The 19847-nt window shown below is 38.5% G+C and overlaps 1 protein-coding gene across 2 annotated transcripts in view; it reads left to right on the forward strand.

Annotated features, from left to right (window-relative positions):
- Positions 1-226: 226 nt before the first annotated feature.
- The window catches only part of SGPP2 (sphingosine-1-phosphate phosphatase 2), a 132206-nt gene continuing 112585 nt past the window's right edge, over positions 227-19847 (forward strand). Inside the window, exons 1-2 of one of the 2 annotated variants that reach the window (XM_044667582.1) lie at positions 227-303; positions 17279-17300. In XM_044667582.1, coding sequence (XP_044523517.1) covers positions 227-303; positions 17279-17300 — 99 coding nt within the window. Of the gene's footprint in view, positions 422-17278; positions 17301-19847 lie in introns of both variants that reach the window. The other variant, XM_044667581.1, reaches the window with a different exon arrangement.

Here is a 19847-nt window from a genome sequence, read left to right on the forward strand (position 1 = left end):
AGGACCTGGACTGTCACACCTGTTGGCCACTGACTACTAGGGCGGGCCGGCCCCCAGCGAGTGTGAATGAGCGAGCAAGGGGCGGTTAGGGAGTGACTGTGTCTGGGTGTTTGGAGCGAACTGCTCAGGCAGGGCCGGGCAGGGCAACGCCACGCCGGGCCGCCCCGCGCCCAGCAGCTCCACTCCTTTCCTCTCTCTCTCGAGCCTTGTATTCCCTGCGCAGACCATGGCGGAACTGCTGCGGAGCCTGCAGGATTCCCATTTGGTGGCGCGCTTCCAGCGCCACTGCGGGCTCTACCCGGCGCCCCCGGAGGCCCCCCAGGAGCCCGCCGCGGGCTCCGGGGACCGGGCGCCGCATCCGGACTCCCGGCATCCCCAGGCGGTCAATGGCAAGGGAGGCCGGAGCGGCGCCTCCCCGCAGGTAATATCTCGTTCAGGTGCTCGGAGAGAGAGCGAGAAACATAGGGGAGGAGAAGAAGGGAAGTCCTACTGTGCCTCAGGCCAGCGGGCTAGGCGCCTAGACAGCCAGGCAGGGACATACAGCCGGTCCAGAGGCTTTCATCTCTGTAGGGACAGGCATATAGAGCCAGCCAGCCAGCCAGCCACCCCCTCAGCCACTGCAGAAGATTGAAATCATTCCGGCCAGGTCGGGTGGAAAGGGACCAAACTCAGCGTTTCGGCCTCGGGGTGCTAATTACACCCTACCCTCTGCTGGGGGCAGGGAAGTCGACCTTGCTCGTTTGTTTTTTACAGGAAAAAATTGTCCCTGGCTCTCTCTACATCCTAGCACAAGGGATTTGGAACTGGGAGAAATCTTCGAGCTAAACTGGTGACTAGAGAGCCTAGATTCTAGTGTAAGCCCCCTCATTTTATAGGTTAGAAACCTGAGGTCCAGAGAGAAGTTGATAAAGTGTCTTCCCCCATCCTATAGTTATAACAGATGCACCTGTTAGGGTCTCCCCCCCCCCCCTTCCTCCCCCAGCCTTAATCAGCGCTAGACTTTAGGCGTTAACTTTGCCCTTTCTTTATGCTTTAAAACCTTCCAGGGACCATTCTGAGATCTGTTCAGGACAGACAGAAACAGCTCTCTTTGACATGTTAGGTTTACCACTCCAACAGTGTAAAACAGACTGAAAGCCTGTCTCTGCCCTTTCCTTCTCGGGACTCTCATTACCTAGCTTTTCAGTAGATGCTTTTTAAGGGGAAATGTGCTCGTTTTCTTTTTTTACTGGGTTTCTAGTGTGTTACACAACTTGCTGCGTTCTTGCTTGGGGAGCTGCAGTTAGATAACACTCTTTTGTCCAGGAACAGAGACTCTTAACTACAGTGCTCCCTTCCAGAGCTGACACATCCTGCAGCTAGTTGTCAGCCTGCCAGGGATGCTGGTGGGAGCAGGTCTGCCTGGATGTGATTCGCAGTCCTGCTAGGGTTGGGTTGTAGCAGAATGTATCACCTGGGCACTTGCAGTAGCTGTGGTTACCCAGGGGAGGGTCAGCTAGGTAAAAGGAGGGTGCAGCTTCTATTTTCTGCAAACTGCAGAGTTTACTATTCATGCAGCTTTGGGAGGAACAGAGAGATGTGTATGTGTGTGTGTGTGTGTGTGTCTGTGTACACACTACCAAGAAATGGATGACAAGTCTTATACCTCTCTATGTAAATGGAATGAGTTATGACTTCTAGTCCCTTTTTGTGGGGTTTTAGAACTCTTTTTCAGTCTTGCTTGTGATATATTTGCTCATCTCTCTAGGAACTCTTTCTGTATGTAACCTTTCTGTCTCTCGATCCTTGTTACCTTTAGAGCTCTAGCAGCCTGGAGAGAGTTGCTGGGGTTTTTTTCCCCATTTTTTTCTTTCTTTCCACTTTCTTCAACACCAGACTAAAAAAAGAAAGTCATTCATTTGTTCAATCATGTCTGAAGTAGTTTGCCATTTCCTTCTCCAGTGGATTAAGGCAAATAAAGGTCAATTGACATGCCCATGGTCACACAGCTAATAAATATCTGAGGTCAGTTTTTCACTCAGGTCTTCCTGACTCCAGGTCCAGTGTTATATTCACTGAGTCACCAAACTGCTATTTAAAAATTTTACTAATCCACAAATCTAATGATTTTCATTTTCATTTCCCCCATCATTGTTACATCATTTCTCAAAAGAGACATAAACTAGGAAAACAACCAGTGAACCTTCCTTCCATGATCTCTAAATGGCATAGTCAAGAGTTCTGGGTCTAGAGTGAGGAAGATCTGAATTCAAATCCAGCCTTAGACACTTCTTAGCCTTATGACATCTGGCAAGTCATTTAGCCTCTGTCTAAGTCTTTTTAACTAAAAAGGGAAAAGCAATAGCACCTACTTTCCAGGATTATTGGAAGGATCAAATGAGATATTTTAGTGCCTGGTACATAGTAGGTACTTAATAAATGCTCTTCCCCCTCCTCACCAACTATTTCCTGCTATAAACTCTCAATTATATGTATAGAACATGCCACAATATATCAGTAGCAAGAAGTCCAGTACTTTAAGGATCTATGAGAGATAAAGATCTCTGTGGGTATTCTCTCCTAACACACTTCTTATCCTTTTCTATGCCATACTAGGCAATTTCATGAGTTTTCTCATGCAAACTACCTCTTTCTTCCAACCCAAAACCCCAAACCCAATATTTGGCTGTCAAGTCTTCATTGATGAGACTTCCCTAACTGGCCTTCAAAAACTCAAGATCATCTCTGTAGCAAGATCTGGTATCAGAATGAGATAAATACATTCTTCTCTTATCTCTTTAGCCCAAATTAATGACAGAGTTCACATAGACCTGGCTAAGACAAAGGAAGCTAACAGGGCCCCACCCTGACTAGTTTTTTGAAGCTATAATTATTGACAGAGGTGCAGAATGATGGGCTGGTTATGCCATAGTTTCATTATATAGTGCTTACAATGAGACTTTATGAATATGGCTAGTATGGTAGACAGCATCATTCACATGGCACTGCTGTGAGCTAGAGGAAAGGTCTGTCTATACCTGAGTGACAATTTGCTTATAGAAGCTTGATCTAGGGCAATAGCTCTAACTATAATATCTGATTTATATCACCTTTGCTTACTCACTAAGCTTGCATCAAGTTCATAATTTATAGTGTGTTTCCCTGATCATTATGTATTGCTTTAGATGTGGTCTCTCCAAGTGTGTTGTGTAGGTCATTTCTACTTTGTGACCCCATTTGGGGTTTTCTTGGCAAGGATGTGGTTTGTTCTCTTCTACACCTTATTTAACCAATGAGGAAACCAAGGCAAGTGAGGTTAAGTGACTTGCCCTAGGGTCACATAGCTAGTGTCTGATCCCAGATTTGAATCCATGAAGACGAGCCTTCCTGATTCCAAAGCCCAGTCCTATCCATGGTGCCATCTAGTTGCCCCTCCTCCAAATGTATTCATGTTTAATAAATACTTTTTATGGATGATCTGCATAGACATTCTTGTTAATGACTTCTAAAGTTAAATTTTGGGAGAGCAAAAGTAAAACAGTTTTAAAAACTTCAGGATTTGCTAGTAACCTTCCTAAGGTATCTGTGCAAATCTGTTACTTTGGTTTTTAGCCATCATGAAGAGTGAAAAGATGATTGGACAGAGCCAAGGAGATCTGGATTCTGAGCTCAATTCTGCCACTTTTTGGCTGTATAACATTCCTTAAGACTTTGCATCTTAGATTCATCACCTATAAAACAAAGGGTTGCACTAGTAATCAGTCCCTAGGGTAAGGCTTCTTTCAAGTTGTTTGGTTATTTTGTTTTTTTAAAAGACAACTCCATACTCTGATTCTGTGAAATATCTTCAGTTTTGCAGTTTACTCTTAAAAATTTGTGATTTCAATATCAGTTTAGCATTTATTAAATATCTCTTATCTACAAGGTACTGAGTGGTAAGTCCTCTGATTTCATATGTATCTACATAGTCCTCATGTTTTGCTTTCAAGGAACTTACCCATCTGTTTGGGGTAGACAGAAAACAAATCAAATAACTATGATATGTGAGGGTGATATAAGGGTAAAGGAGAGACTCATAAAGTATTGTGAACAAATCGAAAAGGGAGAAATGGACAAGTGAATGTTTTGTTGAAATTTTCATGAAGAAAATGAGATCAGAGTTGGACTTTGAAGGGAGAGACTTCCATAGAATGGGAGTAAGAATTAATTTCCTTTGTAGATGATGATAGGAACAGAGGAATAGAAATTGGAGAGGGCTGAGACCTCTAGCCAAGTGATGCAGTGAGCATTCTGAATAGAATCCCAGCCCTGGAGCCAGGAAGACATGAATTCAAATCCTGCCTTGGACCCTTACTAGCTGTGTGACCCTGAGCAAATCACTTAACACTGTTTACCTCAGTTTTCTCATCTATAGTGAGCCAGAGAAAGAAATTGGTAAACAACTCAAATATCTTTGCTAAAAAAAACCCTAAAAGATATCATGGAAAATCAGTCAAGACTGAAGAACAACAACAAAAAAGAATAGAGTCAGATAGTAACTGAAAGGGAGAGTTTCTGGGAAGAGAAAAGAAGTGAAGAAACAGATTTGGAAGTGATTTGCATAGAGATGGTAGTTGAAACAAAGTGAGTGAAAGAGAAAGAAGCCTAAGGACCAAACACTGAAGAAAAACCATACTCAAGGAGCAGCAGGATGAGAAACTAGTAAAGGATGCAGAATAATTGGTTAGATAGATATAAGAAGATCCATGAGAGTAGAGTATCTAGAGAAACCAAGAAAGAGGGAGGCTAGAAGAAAAGATGAGGGTGGTCTATTGGGCCAGATGCCATAGCGCAGTCAGGGAAGATGACCAAAACCCACTGGATTTGATGATAGATATGTAAATAGTGATCTTCTGGAGAATTATTTCAGTAGAGTGGAGGAGGCTAAAACTTTATTTAAAAGAGTTGAGCAACTGGTGAGAAAATGAAACTATTAGCTGTAGCTCGGCTCAGAGAAAGAAGAGATGGGATTATGGATTAGGAGAGTGAAAGAGTTAAAAAGATTTAAAATATTTTAATTGAATTTTTTAAATGTTCAAATTTTATTTATTCATTTTATTTATTTTTACAAATTACACATAATAACAAATTTCTACACAAGTAATAGGCTTTTAGAAGGCGATCCCATCATGCTTGAGGGGTAAAGGGAAGAGGGAATGGGGAAGAGGAAGGAGGGAGAGGGAGAGAGGAGGCAGGAGAGAGGTAAGATAGGAAAGGAAGGAAAGGTGGAGGGAGAGATGAAAGATGCTGAAATTATTGATTAGAACAAAGCCAGACGAGAGTGTGAGGAGAGGAGAAAGGATAAAGGATCCCCTCAAGTGAACACATCCGGTTTATTGTTTTGAAACCCATATCTTCCTTCTTAGAATCAATGCTGTGTATTGGTTCCAAGGCAGAAGAGTGGTAAAGGCAAGGCAATTGGGTTTTAGTGACTTGCCCAGGGTCACACAGCTAGCAAGTATCTGAGGTCAAATTTGAAGCCAAGACCTCTAGCCTGGCTCTCAACCCACTGAGCCACTTTGCCTCTAATACATTAGTTTTAACAAAGAAGAGGAATAACCCTTCTTTTGATCCTGAATGAAGGGAGGAGAATAAATGAAAATCAAGAGTAGACAAAAGAGACTGTTTTCACTTCAATAGTTTCAATTAGTAAAGCAAACAGGAGTCATTTTCAGAAAGTGAGGGCAGAACAGGGAGTCTTGGGCTTGCAGAGAGGGAAGGTTTGGAACAGCTGCTGGGAAGACTGTGAAAGAGAGTGAGAGGCACTAAAGGCTTGTTGTATAACAGTTAAGAATTCAGTTCAGGTTCATTCACAGACATTTGTAATAAGCCTAGTCAGCATGACTTCTTCCAGTGGTGCTCAGAAACTTGAGAGTAGGATGGAAGGAGGCAGTGATAGAAGTTGGCTAAGGATGAGCCTTAGCAAGGCAGGAAATGGCCTGTAGCTCCAAGGGTAAGGGATTCAAGCTCAGAGAAGAGGGCATTGTTGAAGTGGCTTACCAGAGGGAGAAAAATGAGGTAAGGACAAGGTTGATAGGTTCAGAGGACTTGGAAGGGTCAAGGAACCAGGGGTTACAATGAGTAAAGAACAAGTATAGAATGAGCAAGGGATTAAGGCTGTTGCTCAGAAAATGGAATTTCAAGGTTCAGGACCTTGATGGTGGATTAGTTTAAAGTCATAGCAAGGATATTTTGGCAACTGCCTGCAGCACAGGTGGGAAGTGGGGTGGGGGAAAAGAGCTGAGAAATTTGAAGACCAGAGCCTTAATAGTGAAGATAAGATTACTAGAGTTCTTTTCTCTAGAAACTTGGTGAGGTGAAGGAAGTTTCCAGATGCCTGCTCAATTCATCAATGCATTAAATTATCTAATGATCCCTAAAATATGAACCCTGTAGAAATAAGAAAAGGGGCTTGAATTAGCTGTTTTCAGAAGATTTTTTTCATTTTCCCCCTGCCAATTACATGCAATAACAAATTTCCACATAAGTTTCCTAAGTTATATGATTGAACTTATCTCCCTCTCTCCCTTCCCTTCCTCCTCCCAGTGCTGGCAGGTGATTTGATCTGGATTATGCATCTATTATCATGCAAGACATATGTCCATATTGTTCATTTTTGTAAGTAAGTGATCTTATAAAACCCAAACTCCAAAATATAAAATCAAACAACTGAAAAATTGTATCCTTTTCATCTTCATTCTGATCCCAACAGTTCTTTCTCTGGAGGTGGATAGCATATTGTCTTAAGTCTCTCAGAACTGTCCTGCATTTTCCAGAAGATTTTAGCAAAAGCAGAGAGCTGTCAAAATTTCATGTAGCCTAATCAATTTGCAGATGCCAAAACTCATCTTCACCGCTTTTTTGTCTCTGCGCTACTCCATTCCAGAATGGGAAAAAAAGTGGGGGAATCCATTGTGGAAGGTGTTTTTTTGGCAGGTACAATGACTTTGGAGGAGAGTAGGGTATATCTAATTTTGAGCATGATAAGAAAACTTGCTTGGCTGATCTCAAGGTTGTTTACTCTGATGCATATGGATCATACCTTATTTATATTTTATTATAATTATTCTTCCTAGCATATATATTTGAAAAATAAGTTGCCAAAATGTATTTCACCAGGTATGTAGAGTTACCAAGAAAGAAGACAGTCATGTAGCAAATACAAGGGCTAATTGATGAATGGGTCCATTGGTATCTTCATAATGCCAAAAGGATATGAGGAGGACCCTTTAGTACATTGGGTAGACCACCTTTTGTGATTAACAGCTTTGGAGGGAATATCTATATAAATGAGATCACAAGTCTATTGAGGTAATTCTATGTAGATACACAAATGATGCACTTAAAACTTGATTCTGAGGAACCCATAGGTTTCACCAGTCTGCCATATGGATTGGTAACACAAAAGAGGGAGGTTAAGAATCCTTACTCTAGATGTATAAAAATCGAGCAGTTAATGTGCAACTTACCATCACTGTATTTTGTTTCTTCCTGTTCGGAATTTCGGGGTTTAATATGGGACTTATTAAAGTCAGATTTTTTATCAGCTCTTGGAAAATTACTTATTTCAGCGAGTTGAGATACTTAAGCTTTATCTTATTAAGTAGAGAACTAGGAAGCACCTCAAGTTGCTGAACTGTAAGGAAATATACTTGTAAACATCAAATATTTATATTTTTTCCAGGCTATATATATATGCCTGAGAAAGCAGTATGTTAATTAGTCTTGGTGGAAGGCTTTCCTATTGGATACCTGGCTAAGTATCTGGAGGGTTACTAACATTTTTATTCCTTTTCTTTTACTCACTCCCTCAGGTCTGTGTGTTTTCCTCCTCAGTGGAAATAGAAATGTTATCTTGTCTCATTTTGAGATTAAAGGAACTTCCACACAAGAGACTTTTGTCCCTTTCCAATGCCTTATTTCAGCATAATTGTGTCTCTGATTTCTTAAAATATATGATGCTGGAATGCTGTTGTTTGGTGACTCTTTGTGACCCCATTTGGGGTGTACTGCAAAAGTTTTCCATTTTCTTCTGTGGCATTCGACAGATGAGGAAGTTAAGGAAAACAGGGTTTGGCTTGCCCAGGGTCACACAGCCACCGAATGTACAAAGCTTAGAAAGATGAGTTGTCTTGACTCCAGACTTGGCACTTTCCTGCCCCACTTTGCTAGCAGTGGACCGTAATCTTGTATAAATCCTACCAAGCTCAAAAGGCTTTGATTGTAAACAAGATTGGACTGTGTCTGTTAGCCAGAAGTTTCCTCATCGGAAGGATGCCCAAGAGACAGTAAATATTTTCCCATGAGTAACTCATGTAAACTGTACTATAGGGTAGTAGGATGAGGGGTTGAGTATGCACTGACAAGAATAGAATATGAACATGTGAAATTGCTGTCTAGAAGGATTTGGAGATGAAAAGGCAAATGAGCTCTCAATGCCACATTCAACTCTTGTCTGAATTCAGGAAACTGAAATAGGATTTTGATTTGAGAAGCCTCAAAATGTAGTGGAGAAGGCACAAAACTTGGAATCAGAAATGAAGGAAGGAAGGAATAAAGAAGACCTTTACTCTTAGCTCCTTTCTACCTTTCAAGTCTTATGCCTTACTCCCATCTATGAATTCTTTGATCCACTGACAATGCTCTTCTTGTAGAAAATACTTTTATCTCCCAACCCTGGGCATTTTCGCTGGCTATTCTATCCTTCGTCATGCCTAGAATTCTTTCTTCTTTTCTGCCTTCTGATTTCCTTTAAGTCTAATTTAAAATTCCACTTTCTATAAGAAGCCTTTCCTGACACTTCCCCATCTCCCATACTAGTGTCTTCCCTCTAAGATTACCTCCAATTTGTCTCTTTAAACCATTACCTTTTGACTTAGAATCAATACTAAATATTGGTTCCAAGGCAGAAGAGTGGTAAGGGGTAGACAATTGAAGTTAAATGACTTGCCCAGGTTCACACAGTAAGAACATGTCTGAGGCTAGATTTAAGTCCAGGGTACTGTCTTTTTCCATTCACCAAAACCACCTAGTTACCCATTCCATTTTATTTTGTATATATCTCGTTTATACATAACTATGTGCAGTTATTTCTTTCATTGGTTCATCCATTCTAAGAGACTGAGGACTGATTTTTTCCTGTCTTTGTATCTCCAGTACTTAATAATATCTGGCACATATTATGTGCCTAACAAATACTTGTTCCCTTGACTTGAAAAAAAGCTTTATCTGTTATGCTATTATTCTGTACCAAACTCTGGGCTAAGTTGCTCAGTACACAGGTACAGTCCTTATCTTCAAGGATCTTATATCCTAAAAGGGAAAGACAACATACATAGGAAGATCTAGATTCAAATTCTACGTCTAAGACTTCCTGGATTTCTGAGTCTGAATAAATCACTTGACCTCTCAGGGCCTCAGTTTGTTTGTCCATAAAATGATGAAGAAAAGAAATGAGGGTCATTAAAGTATGTCTAAAAAATGCACCAAAGGAAGTTTAGAAGGAAACAGACAAATAGAACAGCTTTGAAAGTATCATGTTAAATTTATTATATACATTTTAAAAAATCAAATTATATATAGATATAGATATAGATAGATAGATTTGTGGATTCACATATTATCCTCTTTTTTATTCTATTTCATTTATAGAAATGTTCTCTTTTCTGGTGTTTGTAAATTCAGAATAAAAAATGAATAAAAATTAAGTAAAGGAATTGGGGTAAATGGTCTCTCCTTTCCTGCTCTAAATCTCTGATCTTCTAATTAACGTGTTACTTTTTGTTTTTATTTTTTCTCTTGGAAATTGAGAGTAAAATTATTATTAAAAGTATTGGTGAAAGGCAGGGACATAAATACTCTGTTTTATTTACATTCTTTTTTTAGTTATGTTCACAATTAAATCACAAGTTATCAGCTAGATTGAGAGGTATCTATGCCTATGGAGATTATGAATCTGTACAGAATTTACCTACTTGGCTATTTATTTCATTATACCTTCGTTTTACTATTAATATAAGAGAGAGGGATGCATTTTTCTTTCCTTGAGCAAGGAAACATCTCTGTTTAATGACTTATGTGACAGACCTTATTCTCAAATAGATAACTGAAACACCACCTTAACTGACTGCTTCTCATGCAGTAATTTTTTAACAAATTGAACATTGTAAAGTTATATATTTGTATATATATGTGTGTGTGTGCATGCACACACACACATATATATGTATGATTTTTAAAAAAACTCTTACCTTCCATACTGTATATTGGCTCCAAGGCAGAAGAGTGGTAAGGGCTAGGCAATGGGGGTTAAGTGACTTGCCCAGGGTCACACAGCTGGGAAGTGTCTGAGACCCGATTTGAACCTAGGACCTCCCATCTCTAGGTCTGGCTCTCAATCCATTGAGCTATCCAGCTGCCCTTGTATATATTTTTAATAAAGACTTTTTAAAATATGTAAACCTGTTATACTTCAGTATGGGTAGTAAAGACAAATCTGGAACAATTTTATCTGCCTTGCTTTACATCTTAGATATAATGGCCCATGTATTCCTCTGTTTTTAACTCCAAAAAAATCACTTTCATTTCTGTTGCAATAGTCATTAATTATTAAATAATTTGTGTACCTGATAAGATTTATACCTTGAATGTAAGCATTCTTGCCTTGTATCCAGCATTATCTTATTTGTTGTAAGAAAAAATGAACACTAAGACAGGAGCCAGGTTAACAAGGATCCTTTCCTAGGATTTCCTATCAAATGCTAAAGTTTTGCTGGCATTCATGGTCTTTAGCATTCTAATTGCCTAGTGAGTCATTTTTATTTTGCTAAGATTAAGACTTTAGGATTATGTCAGTCTGATCAACTCCTGTCTTTTCTTCTCACCCCCATTGTTCCAACCCTATTTACTTTAAGAACTGCATGGGTCGATCAGGAAAACAATATAGAAGCTATCCTATAGCCTTTGTGGTTGTTATAGCCTTCATTTAATGGATAATAAGAAGTTTCCACACATTTATTTAACTATTTTATGTAGTTCAGAAAGGATCATTTTTAGACCCTTAATTTCCATTTTAGAATCAACACTATGCATTTGTTCCAAGGCAGAAGAGCAATAAGGAATAGGAATAAGTAACTTGTCCAGGATCACAGAGCTAGGAAGTATCTGAGGCCAAATCTGAACCCAGGACCTCCTGTCTCTAAGCCTGGCTCTCACCTAACTGCCCCAAGAAAGGATTACTCTTTAGCTGAGGGATCAGTTGTTAGATTCCAATATTGTATGGAAGATGGGGGGATTATTTGTTTTAACTTTTGTAAGAGAAATTCCTCTACAATGTTGTTTGAATTTTTCCTCCCTAGATTTGATTTTCTAAGCAATTTTGAATATGCCAATTTAAAAATAAGGGGCTTTCATTTTGAAAACCAATTGAAAGCTACTCCCCCCAGAACTAACAAATTGTGAATAAATTTTGACCTTGAAATATCTCTACAAGATCTATACTCCAAAGAGATCAGAGAAAGAGGAGAGAGACCCATATCCACAAAAATATTTATAGCAGCTCTTTGGTGGTGGCAAAGAATTGGAAATCAAAATGGTATCCATCAATAGAGATGGCTGGACAAGTCATGCTATGTTTGTGTCATAAGGATTGATCAAGGAGGGTAACTAGATGGCTAGGTGGATAAGAGAGCCAGACCTAGAGACAGAAAGTCCCGGGTTCAAATCTGGCCTCAGACGCTTCCTAGCTTTATGACCCTGCGCAAGTCATTTAATCCTCAGTGCCTAGTCCCCTTATCACTCTTCTGCCTTATAACCGATATATGGAATTGATTCTAAGATGGAAGATAAGTTTTTTTAAAGGCAATCAATTAAAGGTAGGGTTTCAGAGAAACCTGGAAGGACTTGTATGAACTGAGGCACAGTGAGGTAAACAGAAACAAAAGAACAATTTCTACTATAACAATAACCTTGTAAAGATAATTTTGAAAGACTTGAGAACTGTTATCAACACAATGATCAACCACAATTCCAGAGAAATTGTGATGAAACATATTGGGCACCTCTTGATAGAAAGGTGATAGACTCAAGGTGAAGATTAAAACATGTTTTGTTTTTGTTTTGGACATGACCAATGTGAGAATTTATTTTTTTAACTATGCGTGTTTGTAATTGGAATTTTGCTTTTTGGCTTTCTCAGTGGAGGACAATGAATAGAAAGAGGATCTTTGAAAATAAAATAGAATTGAATTTGAAAAATAGAGATAAGGGATTTTAAGGTCTTCTAGTATAGTCTGTCAGAATGCTCTCTATAGGAACCTCTCCTCCAAAGTATTTCTGCTGATAGTTTAATTGGTCAAGCCTTTATGTGAACATTGCTTTTGACGGGGAAATCATCAACTCATAAGACATTCCATTCTGGTTTTGGATAGATCTAACATTTAGGAAGTTCATCCTTATTTTGTGTCAACATTTTCTTTTCTATAATCATGTCAATTGATTTGAGTTTTTCCCTCTATGGCAAAGCAGAATAAATCTAATTCATACTCCATAGAACTGTCATCTAACCCAAACCTACCCATTTTACTGATGAGGAAATTGAGGCCCAGAGAGATTAAATAATTTAGCCAAGGTCACATAGATTGTAAATGGCCAAACTAGATTGAGGCTCTCTTTTTCCAGATCAAGGACACTTTTCAGTGTGCTGTGATGCCTCCTCAAATGCCTGATTCTCGAACTCTTCTATGATTGTTAAAATAGCTGTTACCCAAGATTTTTTTGTTTTGAGGGCAAGCATCTCTACTTCTTGTAACCATTGCATATATAATGTGATCCCAAACTCTTTGCCCTCCTAGTCACCCTGTCTAGACATGCTTCAGTTTCTCAATATTCCTCCTAAAATATGGTGCCCAGAAGTAGACACAATTTCATAGATGGAACCTGACCATCTGAAGAAACTGAGGGAACTGGGGAATTAAATGAACCACATTGACTCCATCTTGTGATTCAGTTGTGAATCTAGGTCAGTTCCCTTTCTATTCAGTTATGAGTCTAGTCCAATTTCTATTCTGTGAAAAAATTTTATTTAATTTTGGAAATTGTGATAAAACTTATTACATCATTTCAATATAATCCTGCATGACTGGGAAACTGGGCCACCTCTACCTAATGTTTAGAAATCTTTAAGGGCTTAGGTCAGTGGTAGTGAACTTTTTACAGACGAAGTGCCACGGTCCCTTCTCCCTCCCCCCATCCCCCTGCCCCCAACCAAGCACTGTGCCTGTGCCTGACCCTCCCACCAAGACTGGGTGCTTTGTCCCTCCGCCACCACCAAGTGCTGGGTATACCCTGCCCTCTCCTGCCCCAAATAGGAGAGGGAGAAAGTATTCCCATTGGGCTTCTGGGCGGAGGGATGGGTGAAGTATGGAATGTCTTCAGTGAGTGTAGAGAGGGGGAGGGGAGTGGCTCAAGTGCTCTGCTCCCCTCTAGTTCTGCCACTTGTGAGTCTCCCACTTTCCCCCTGTGCACTCCCATTGGGCTTCTGGGCTTCTGGGCGGGGATGTGAAAAATTGTTATCAGACACAGTGGAGAGGGGAAGGGGAGCAGCTCTGCTCAAGTCCCTCTGCCTTTCTGGTAATGAACTCTGGGGGTATAGGGGAGTGGGGACGGGGCATGCATTCCCACAGAGAGCTCCCTGCATGCTATCTTTGGCATCTGTGCCATAGGTTTGCTATCACTGAACTAGATTATGTTGACCACAAGTACCCAGTCAGATTCAAAGATTAATGCAAGGAGTTTTCTTACATTTATTCATCTCAAGTAACTCATATTTCTTATTTGAAAACTGGCCCCACACTATGATCAATCAATTGTTGTTTCTCTGTTTCTTTGATTGTTTATAGACTTGTGGGGACTGAGACAATTGTAGTTAACAAAAGTGACTGCCTTCACATGAACTGATGTTAGACCAGACCTCTTCTATTCCAGTACAACATAAACTCCCTGAGGTCAGGGACTGACTCAGGTTTGTATTTGTAGTCTTGAATTTAGCATGATACCTGGCACAGAGGAGGTAGTTGTTGGATGATTGATCCAGTAATCAATGAGATTAATGTAACATTTGCCCTTATAAACAATAAAAATTACTTTTCTGCCCAGTTAAATTTCATCCTCTTAAAAGTTAGTGTATTGTCTAAATGCTTTAAGATCTTTTTGGATCCTGATTCTCTCAACCAATATATAAAGTATCTTTGTCTCTATAAATTTGAGAAAGATGCTACACTAAGTTCTGGGAATTCTGTAGGAACATGACAGAATAGGACCAGAGATTGCCAAATTCCCCACAAATAATTGAAAACAGTGCATCTGAGTGAACTTTAAAGCAACAAAAATACTTAAGAATCAGGAAGAAACAATTGTCCAATGTAGGACAACTTGAAAGAAGTTGGAAAAACTCTAGGTTGTACTCTGACAACCAAGATAACAGATAGGAGGGCCTGGAGGTAGCTGTGTAGATGGCAGCCTCGGTTTTGGAACTTTCAATCAACTGATTATGTTGGGGTTGGGCTACTGACCAGGAGAAGATTTTAGGGCTTAGATGCAATTAATAGACACAGTCTCAAGCTGTGGTTGCAGAAGAGGAGTGGTGAGTATATACAAATAAGTGAAGTTGATGAGAAATGAGAACCCTGGGAGAGCACAGTTCCTGGTTGCAGTTTCAAGAGAGAAGCATAAAATGACACTTGCAATTTCTGGAGAGACCACAAGGACTAAGAATGTTGAAAAGGACAGTTTTTCCAGGGACCCTGTAATATCTAAATTAAAAGAAACAAGAGGTCAAAGACCCTCAGAGAATTCAGGAAATAACCACAACAAGAACAGCAAAAACTGAACTCTGAGACATCATCCCACACACACAGGGAGAAAAACCTTCACTAGACCTCTAAAAATTAAAAAAAAAAATTTTTAAAGAGGAAGAAGGCAGCCATAGATAACTATTTCAGAAATAAAGAAGATCAGGGTTCAAACTTAGAAGACAGTAAAATTAAAGCACTCACTTCCAAAATTTCAGAGAAAAATGTAAAATTGGCATAAGCCCCAAAGGAGTTCTTGGAAGAACTTAAAAAGGATTTTAAAAACAAAATGAGAGAAATTGAGGGAAAATTAGAAAAAAAAATAAGACCAATGCAAGAAAGTGAAGAAAAATGGGAGAAAGAGATCTAAAACTCAATGAAGAAAATAATTCTTTAAAAATAAGAATTGGGCAAAGGGAAACTAATAACATCTTAAGACAACAAGAAATAATACAACTAAATGAAAAAATGAAAAAATAGAAGAGAATATGAAACATCTTATCACAAAAGCAATTGATTGGGAAAACAGATCAAGGAGAGACAACATACAAATTCTTGGACTCCCTAAAAGTTACAATAAAAAAAGGAGTTTGGGCTATTAAAAGACAATTGCCCTGAAGTTTTAGAGTTAGAAGATAAAGTAGAACTTGAAAAAACCCGCTGATCTTAACCATTAAGAGACCCTTTATAGACTTATAGGAAAAGTCACAGGAAAATTATAGCTAGGTTTCATAACTCTCAGGTTAAGGAAAAATGCTACAAGCACCTAGAAAGAAACAATTTAAATACTGTGAAGTTACAATCAGGGTAACATAACACTTAGCAACTTATACATTAAAACAATGAAGGGCATGGAATACAATATTTTGAAGAGCAAAGAAGCTGAGTTTACAACCAAGAAAATTCTACCCAGCAAAGCTGAGCATCATCATGCAAAGGAAAAAAAAAAAGGTCATTTAGCAAAATAAAAAACTTCCAGATATTCTGAAAAAATATTCAGAAAAGACTCCTTATTCAATTCCATGCCCATTAAATTACCAAAAATTATTTTATTAAAGTAGAAAAAATAACATAATTCATTTGAAAGAACAAAAGGTAAAGAATATCAAAGAATTTAATGAAAAAAATATAAAGGAAGGAGGTCCAGCAATACCAGATTTTAAAATATGTTATAAAGCAGTAACTATCAAAACCATCTGGTATTGGCTAAGAAACTGAAAAGTAGATCAATGGAACAGAAGAGACATATGTAGTGCCCAGAATTTTAACCAGAAAATAATATAAGGCCATTTCCTCTAGAATAGCATTATTTATTAATAGGTTATGCAGGGGCAGCTAGGTGACTCAGTGGGTTGAGAGCCAAGCCTGGGTCCAAATCTTGCCTCAGACACTTTCTAGCTATGTGACTCTGGGCAGGCCACTTGACTAACTAGACTTTACCACTCTTCTGCCTTGAAACCAATAATTAGTATTGATCCTAAGACAGAAGGTAAAGATGTAAAAAAAAAATAAGATATGTGGTCTATTAACAAAGGATAGGTTCTTTCTCATCTGCCTCTCAAATGGAAAAGACCATCTGTAAGTCCTGACTTCCTCTTTTATAGGGAAGTGTGTACTCTTTTTAATTTGTCTGACAATTCATCTTTTTTGACCTCCTTTGGTAGTTCCTATTGGTGAATATTTTGAAAGAGAAAGTAGACTTAAAGATCTCAACTCTTCCCCCTTTACCTATTCACAAGGTAGGTAGAGCTTTATAAAGTTAGGTTGATGACAATCTACCCTGCTTTCATATGCCTTAGGGAAGGTATTCTTGTTTAAAGATAAAAGAGCAGATGTCCTCACCAAAAAGTATCTCTGATAAAAAAAAAAAAAACAACCCAAAAACTAAAGGTCCCAGCCCAGTTAGATGCATTGAGGCATAGGAGTAAATTATCTTGAAGCAGACTGATCTTCAAAACTTCAGTTTAAGAAAGGTTTCATATAGAAATATTACTAATAAATAATGCAATTCGCATACACAACCACATATTGTACACAATAGTAAAAGATTGTAGTAACCTTGTGTTTGACAAAAGTAAAGATTCAAGCTTTGAGGATAAGAATTTGCAATTTGGTTAAAAAAAATTATTGGGAAAACTGGAAAGCAGCCTGGCAGAAACTAGATATAGACCAATATCTTATGCTATTTACCAAAATAATAAGATCAAAATGAATACATGATCTGGGCATAAAGAGGTGTCATAAACAAATTAGAAGAACAGGGAATATATTACTTATCAGATTTATAGATGAGAGAAGAATTTGTGAATAAACAAGAGACAGAAAGCATTATGAGATGCAAAATGAATGCTTCTTATTACATTCAATTAAAAAGGTTTTATATAAAATAAAACAAATATAGCCAAGATTAGAAGGAAAGCAGGGGGCAACAGGGTGGCTCAGTAGATTGAAAGCCAGGTCTAGAGATGGGAAGTCCTGGGTTCAAATCTGGTCAAGTATCAAAAGATAATTCCTAGATGTGGGAATGTTTCCTGATCCTGATTCTCTCAGGTTCTCTGGTTGTTCTCAGAGTATCCCAAGGGGCAAGATAGTGGTTGGAAGACCCTATAGTATTTTGCTGGAGTAAAAAATTTTATGGATAACCAACCTTCCTATGATTTTTTTTAGGGGGGAAGTATGGCAGTTGGCATCCCCTTGCCTAGACAACTATGCCTAATTATTGACCACAATATTTTTAAGGGTTTTTTGTTTCTTGTTTTGCTAAATAAACCATAGGTACAAATAAATTAGCAATGTAGAATGGGCAAAACTAATAGCTGAACATCAGAATCATTTCTAAAATAGAGATAATGCCTGTGCTAGCTATCTCACAGGGCTATTGTAGGTAGCTAAATGGTACAGTGTGTGTGAAGAAAGTTATTGAGGGGATTTTTGATCATGAGGATAGAATCAATCTATGGCCAGACTCCCCATTTTTTTTAAACCCTTACCTTCCACTTTAGAATCAATAAGACAGAAGAGTGGTAAGGGCTAGACAATGGGGATTAAATGACTTGCCCAGGGTCACACAGCTAGGAAGTGTCTGAGGCCTGATTTGAACCTAGAACCTCCTGTCTCTGTGCCTGGCTCTCAATCCACTGAGTCACCCAGCTGCCCCCTACATAGGCTTTTATTTATTTTTTTCCTACATATACTTTTAAAAAGTAGTTATTTATATAACTTTTTCATAGCCTAAATTTCCCCCATGTGCATGTACCATTTTAAAAAAAAATGTACTTTAAATTTTTTTAAATGATGTTGAACATGCTGGGTTTTGGTTTGCTTGGGTTTTTTGGATGGGCAAAGAGATGTTTGCCTAGCTTTTTGCCCCTCCTCTGTCTTAGAATCGATATTAAGGGGGCAACTGGGTGGCTCAGTAGATTGAGAGCCAGACCCAAAGATGGGAGATCCTGGATTCAAATCTGGCCTAAGATACTTCCTAGCTTTGTGATCCTGGGCAAGTCACTTGATCCCCATTGCCTAGCCCTTACCACTCTTCTGCCTTAGAACCAATATTGGTTCTAAGACAGAAGGTAAGGATTTAAAAAAAAAAAAAAAGAACTAATACTAAGACAGAAAGTAAAGTTGTTGTTTTTTTTTTTAAATATAATTGGGAAATGTTTTTTTAATTAATTAAGAATATTTTTCCTTCATTACATGATTCATGTTCTTTCTCTCCCCTCCTCCTTCTCCCCTCCCGTAGCCAGCACACAATTCCACTGGATTTTACATGTGTCATTGATCAAGACCTATTTTCATATTATTGATATTTGCACTGCGGTGATCGTTTAGAGTCATTATCCCCAATGATATCCTCATGACCCATGTGATCAAGTAGTTGTTTTTCTTCTGTGTTTCTACTCTATAATTGGGAAATGTTTAACAAAATAAAGAAAATACAATTGTTATTCAGCCATGTCCAACTCTTAATGATTTCATTTGGGGTATTCTTGGCAAAGATATTGGAGTAGTTTGCCATTTCCTTCTCCAGCTTATTTGACAGATGAGGAAATGGAGGCAAACAGGTCACAAAGCTTATTAGGATCTGTGGCTGGATTTGAATTCAGATCTTCCTGATTCCAGGCCTACAGTTCTAGCTAGTGAACTACCCATTGACCCACAAAATACAGTAGAGCATAGATAATGTTAATATGTCATCTTCTAAGTCAATATGTTGCAGCATCGATTCTTATATACACTGCAGAAGACCTTTTCTAGTTAAATTCAACACTACTGCTCTAGAATACTTATTTTAATAACTTTCTTAAACCTGGCCTTCTATAAACAGACTGTGTCTGAAATCATGGTATGCATTTTGCACCAAGCAAAAAGACATAACTAGGAATCGTGTGCCTACACCAGATTTACTGGGGGAGTAATTTGGTGGCGCCCCGGTGGATGGTCCATATGAGTGAGGCACAGCAGAAGAAGGAATTTTCTGTCCTTTAGGTTGAGCTTTGACTCCCTGGAGTTGAGAAGATGAGGTAAACCTTAGAGAAGAGCCTCAAGGCTGCAATACTCTGGAGGCTGTTGTGCCTAGTAGCAGTATATGTTGACCAAAGACCACTGGAGAGCTTCAGATAAAGCAATGGGGCCCCAGCTGCTGGGGATGGGGATGGCACACACAGATGTACCGATGTTTCTCAAGTCTTAGCTATGTTTTCATGCTCTTCTCCTTTACCTTTAATATTGTGAAAGAGCATAAATGGCAAAAACCTTGTTTTCCATGTTTTCCAACAAGGGCAGAGGGATTTTACTTTGCTTACCTAACTTTTAAAAAATCATTACCTACTGTGTTTGATTTGATATTAAGCTTTATTTATTTATAATTTTTATATATATTTATTTACTATATTTATATGTTTTTTATTTATTTATATTTGCAGTACTTATTTATTTATATAATATATTTATATAATTAATTATATAATATATAATAAA

The sequence above is a fragment of the Gracilinanus agilis genome, chromosome 3 (genome assembly GCF_016433145.1).
Source record: "Gracilinanus agilis isolate LMUSP501 chromosome 3, AgileGrace, whole genome shotgun sequence".
Classification (NCBI taxonomy): domain Eukaryota; kingdom Metazoa; phylum Chordata; class Mammalia; order Didelphimorphia; family Didelphidae; genus Gracilinanus; species Gracilinanus agilis.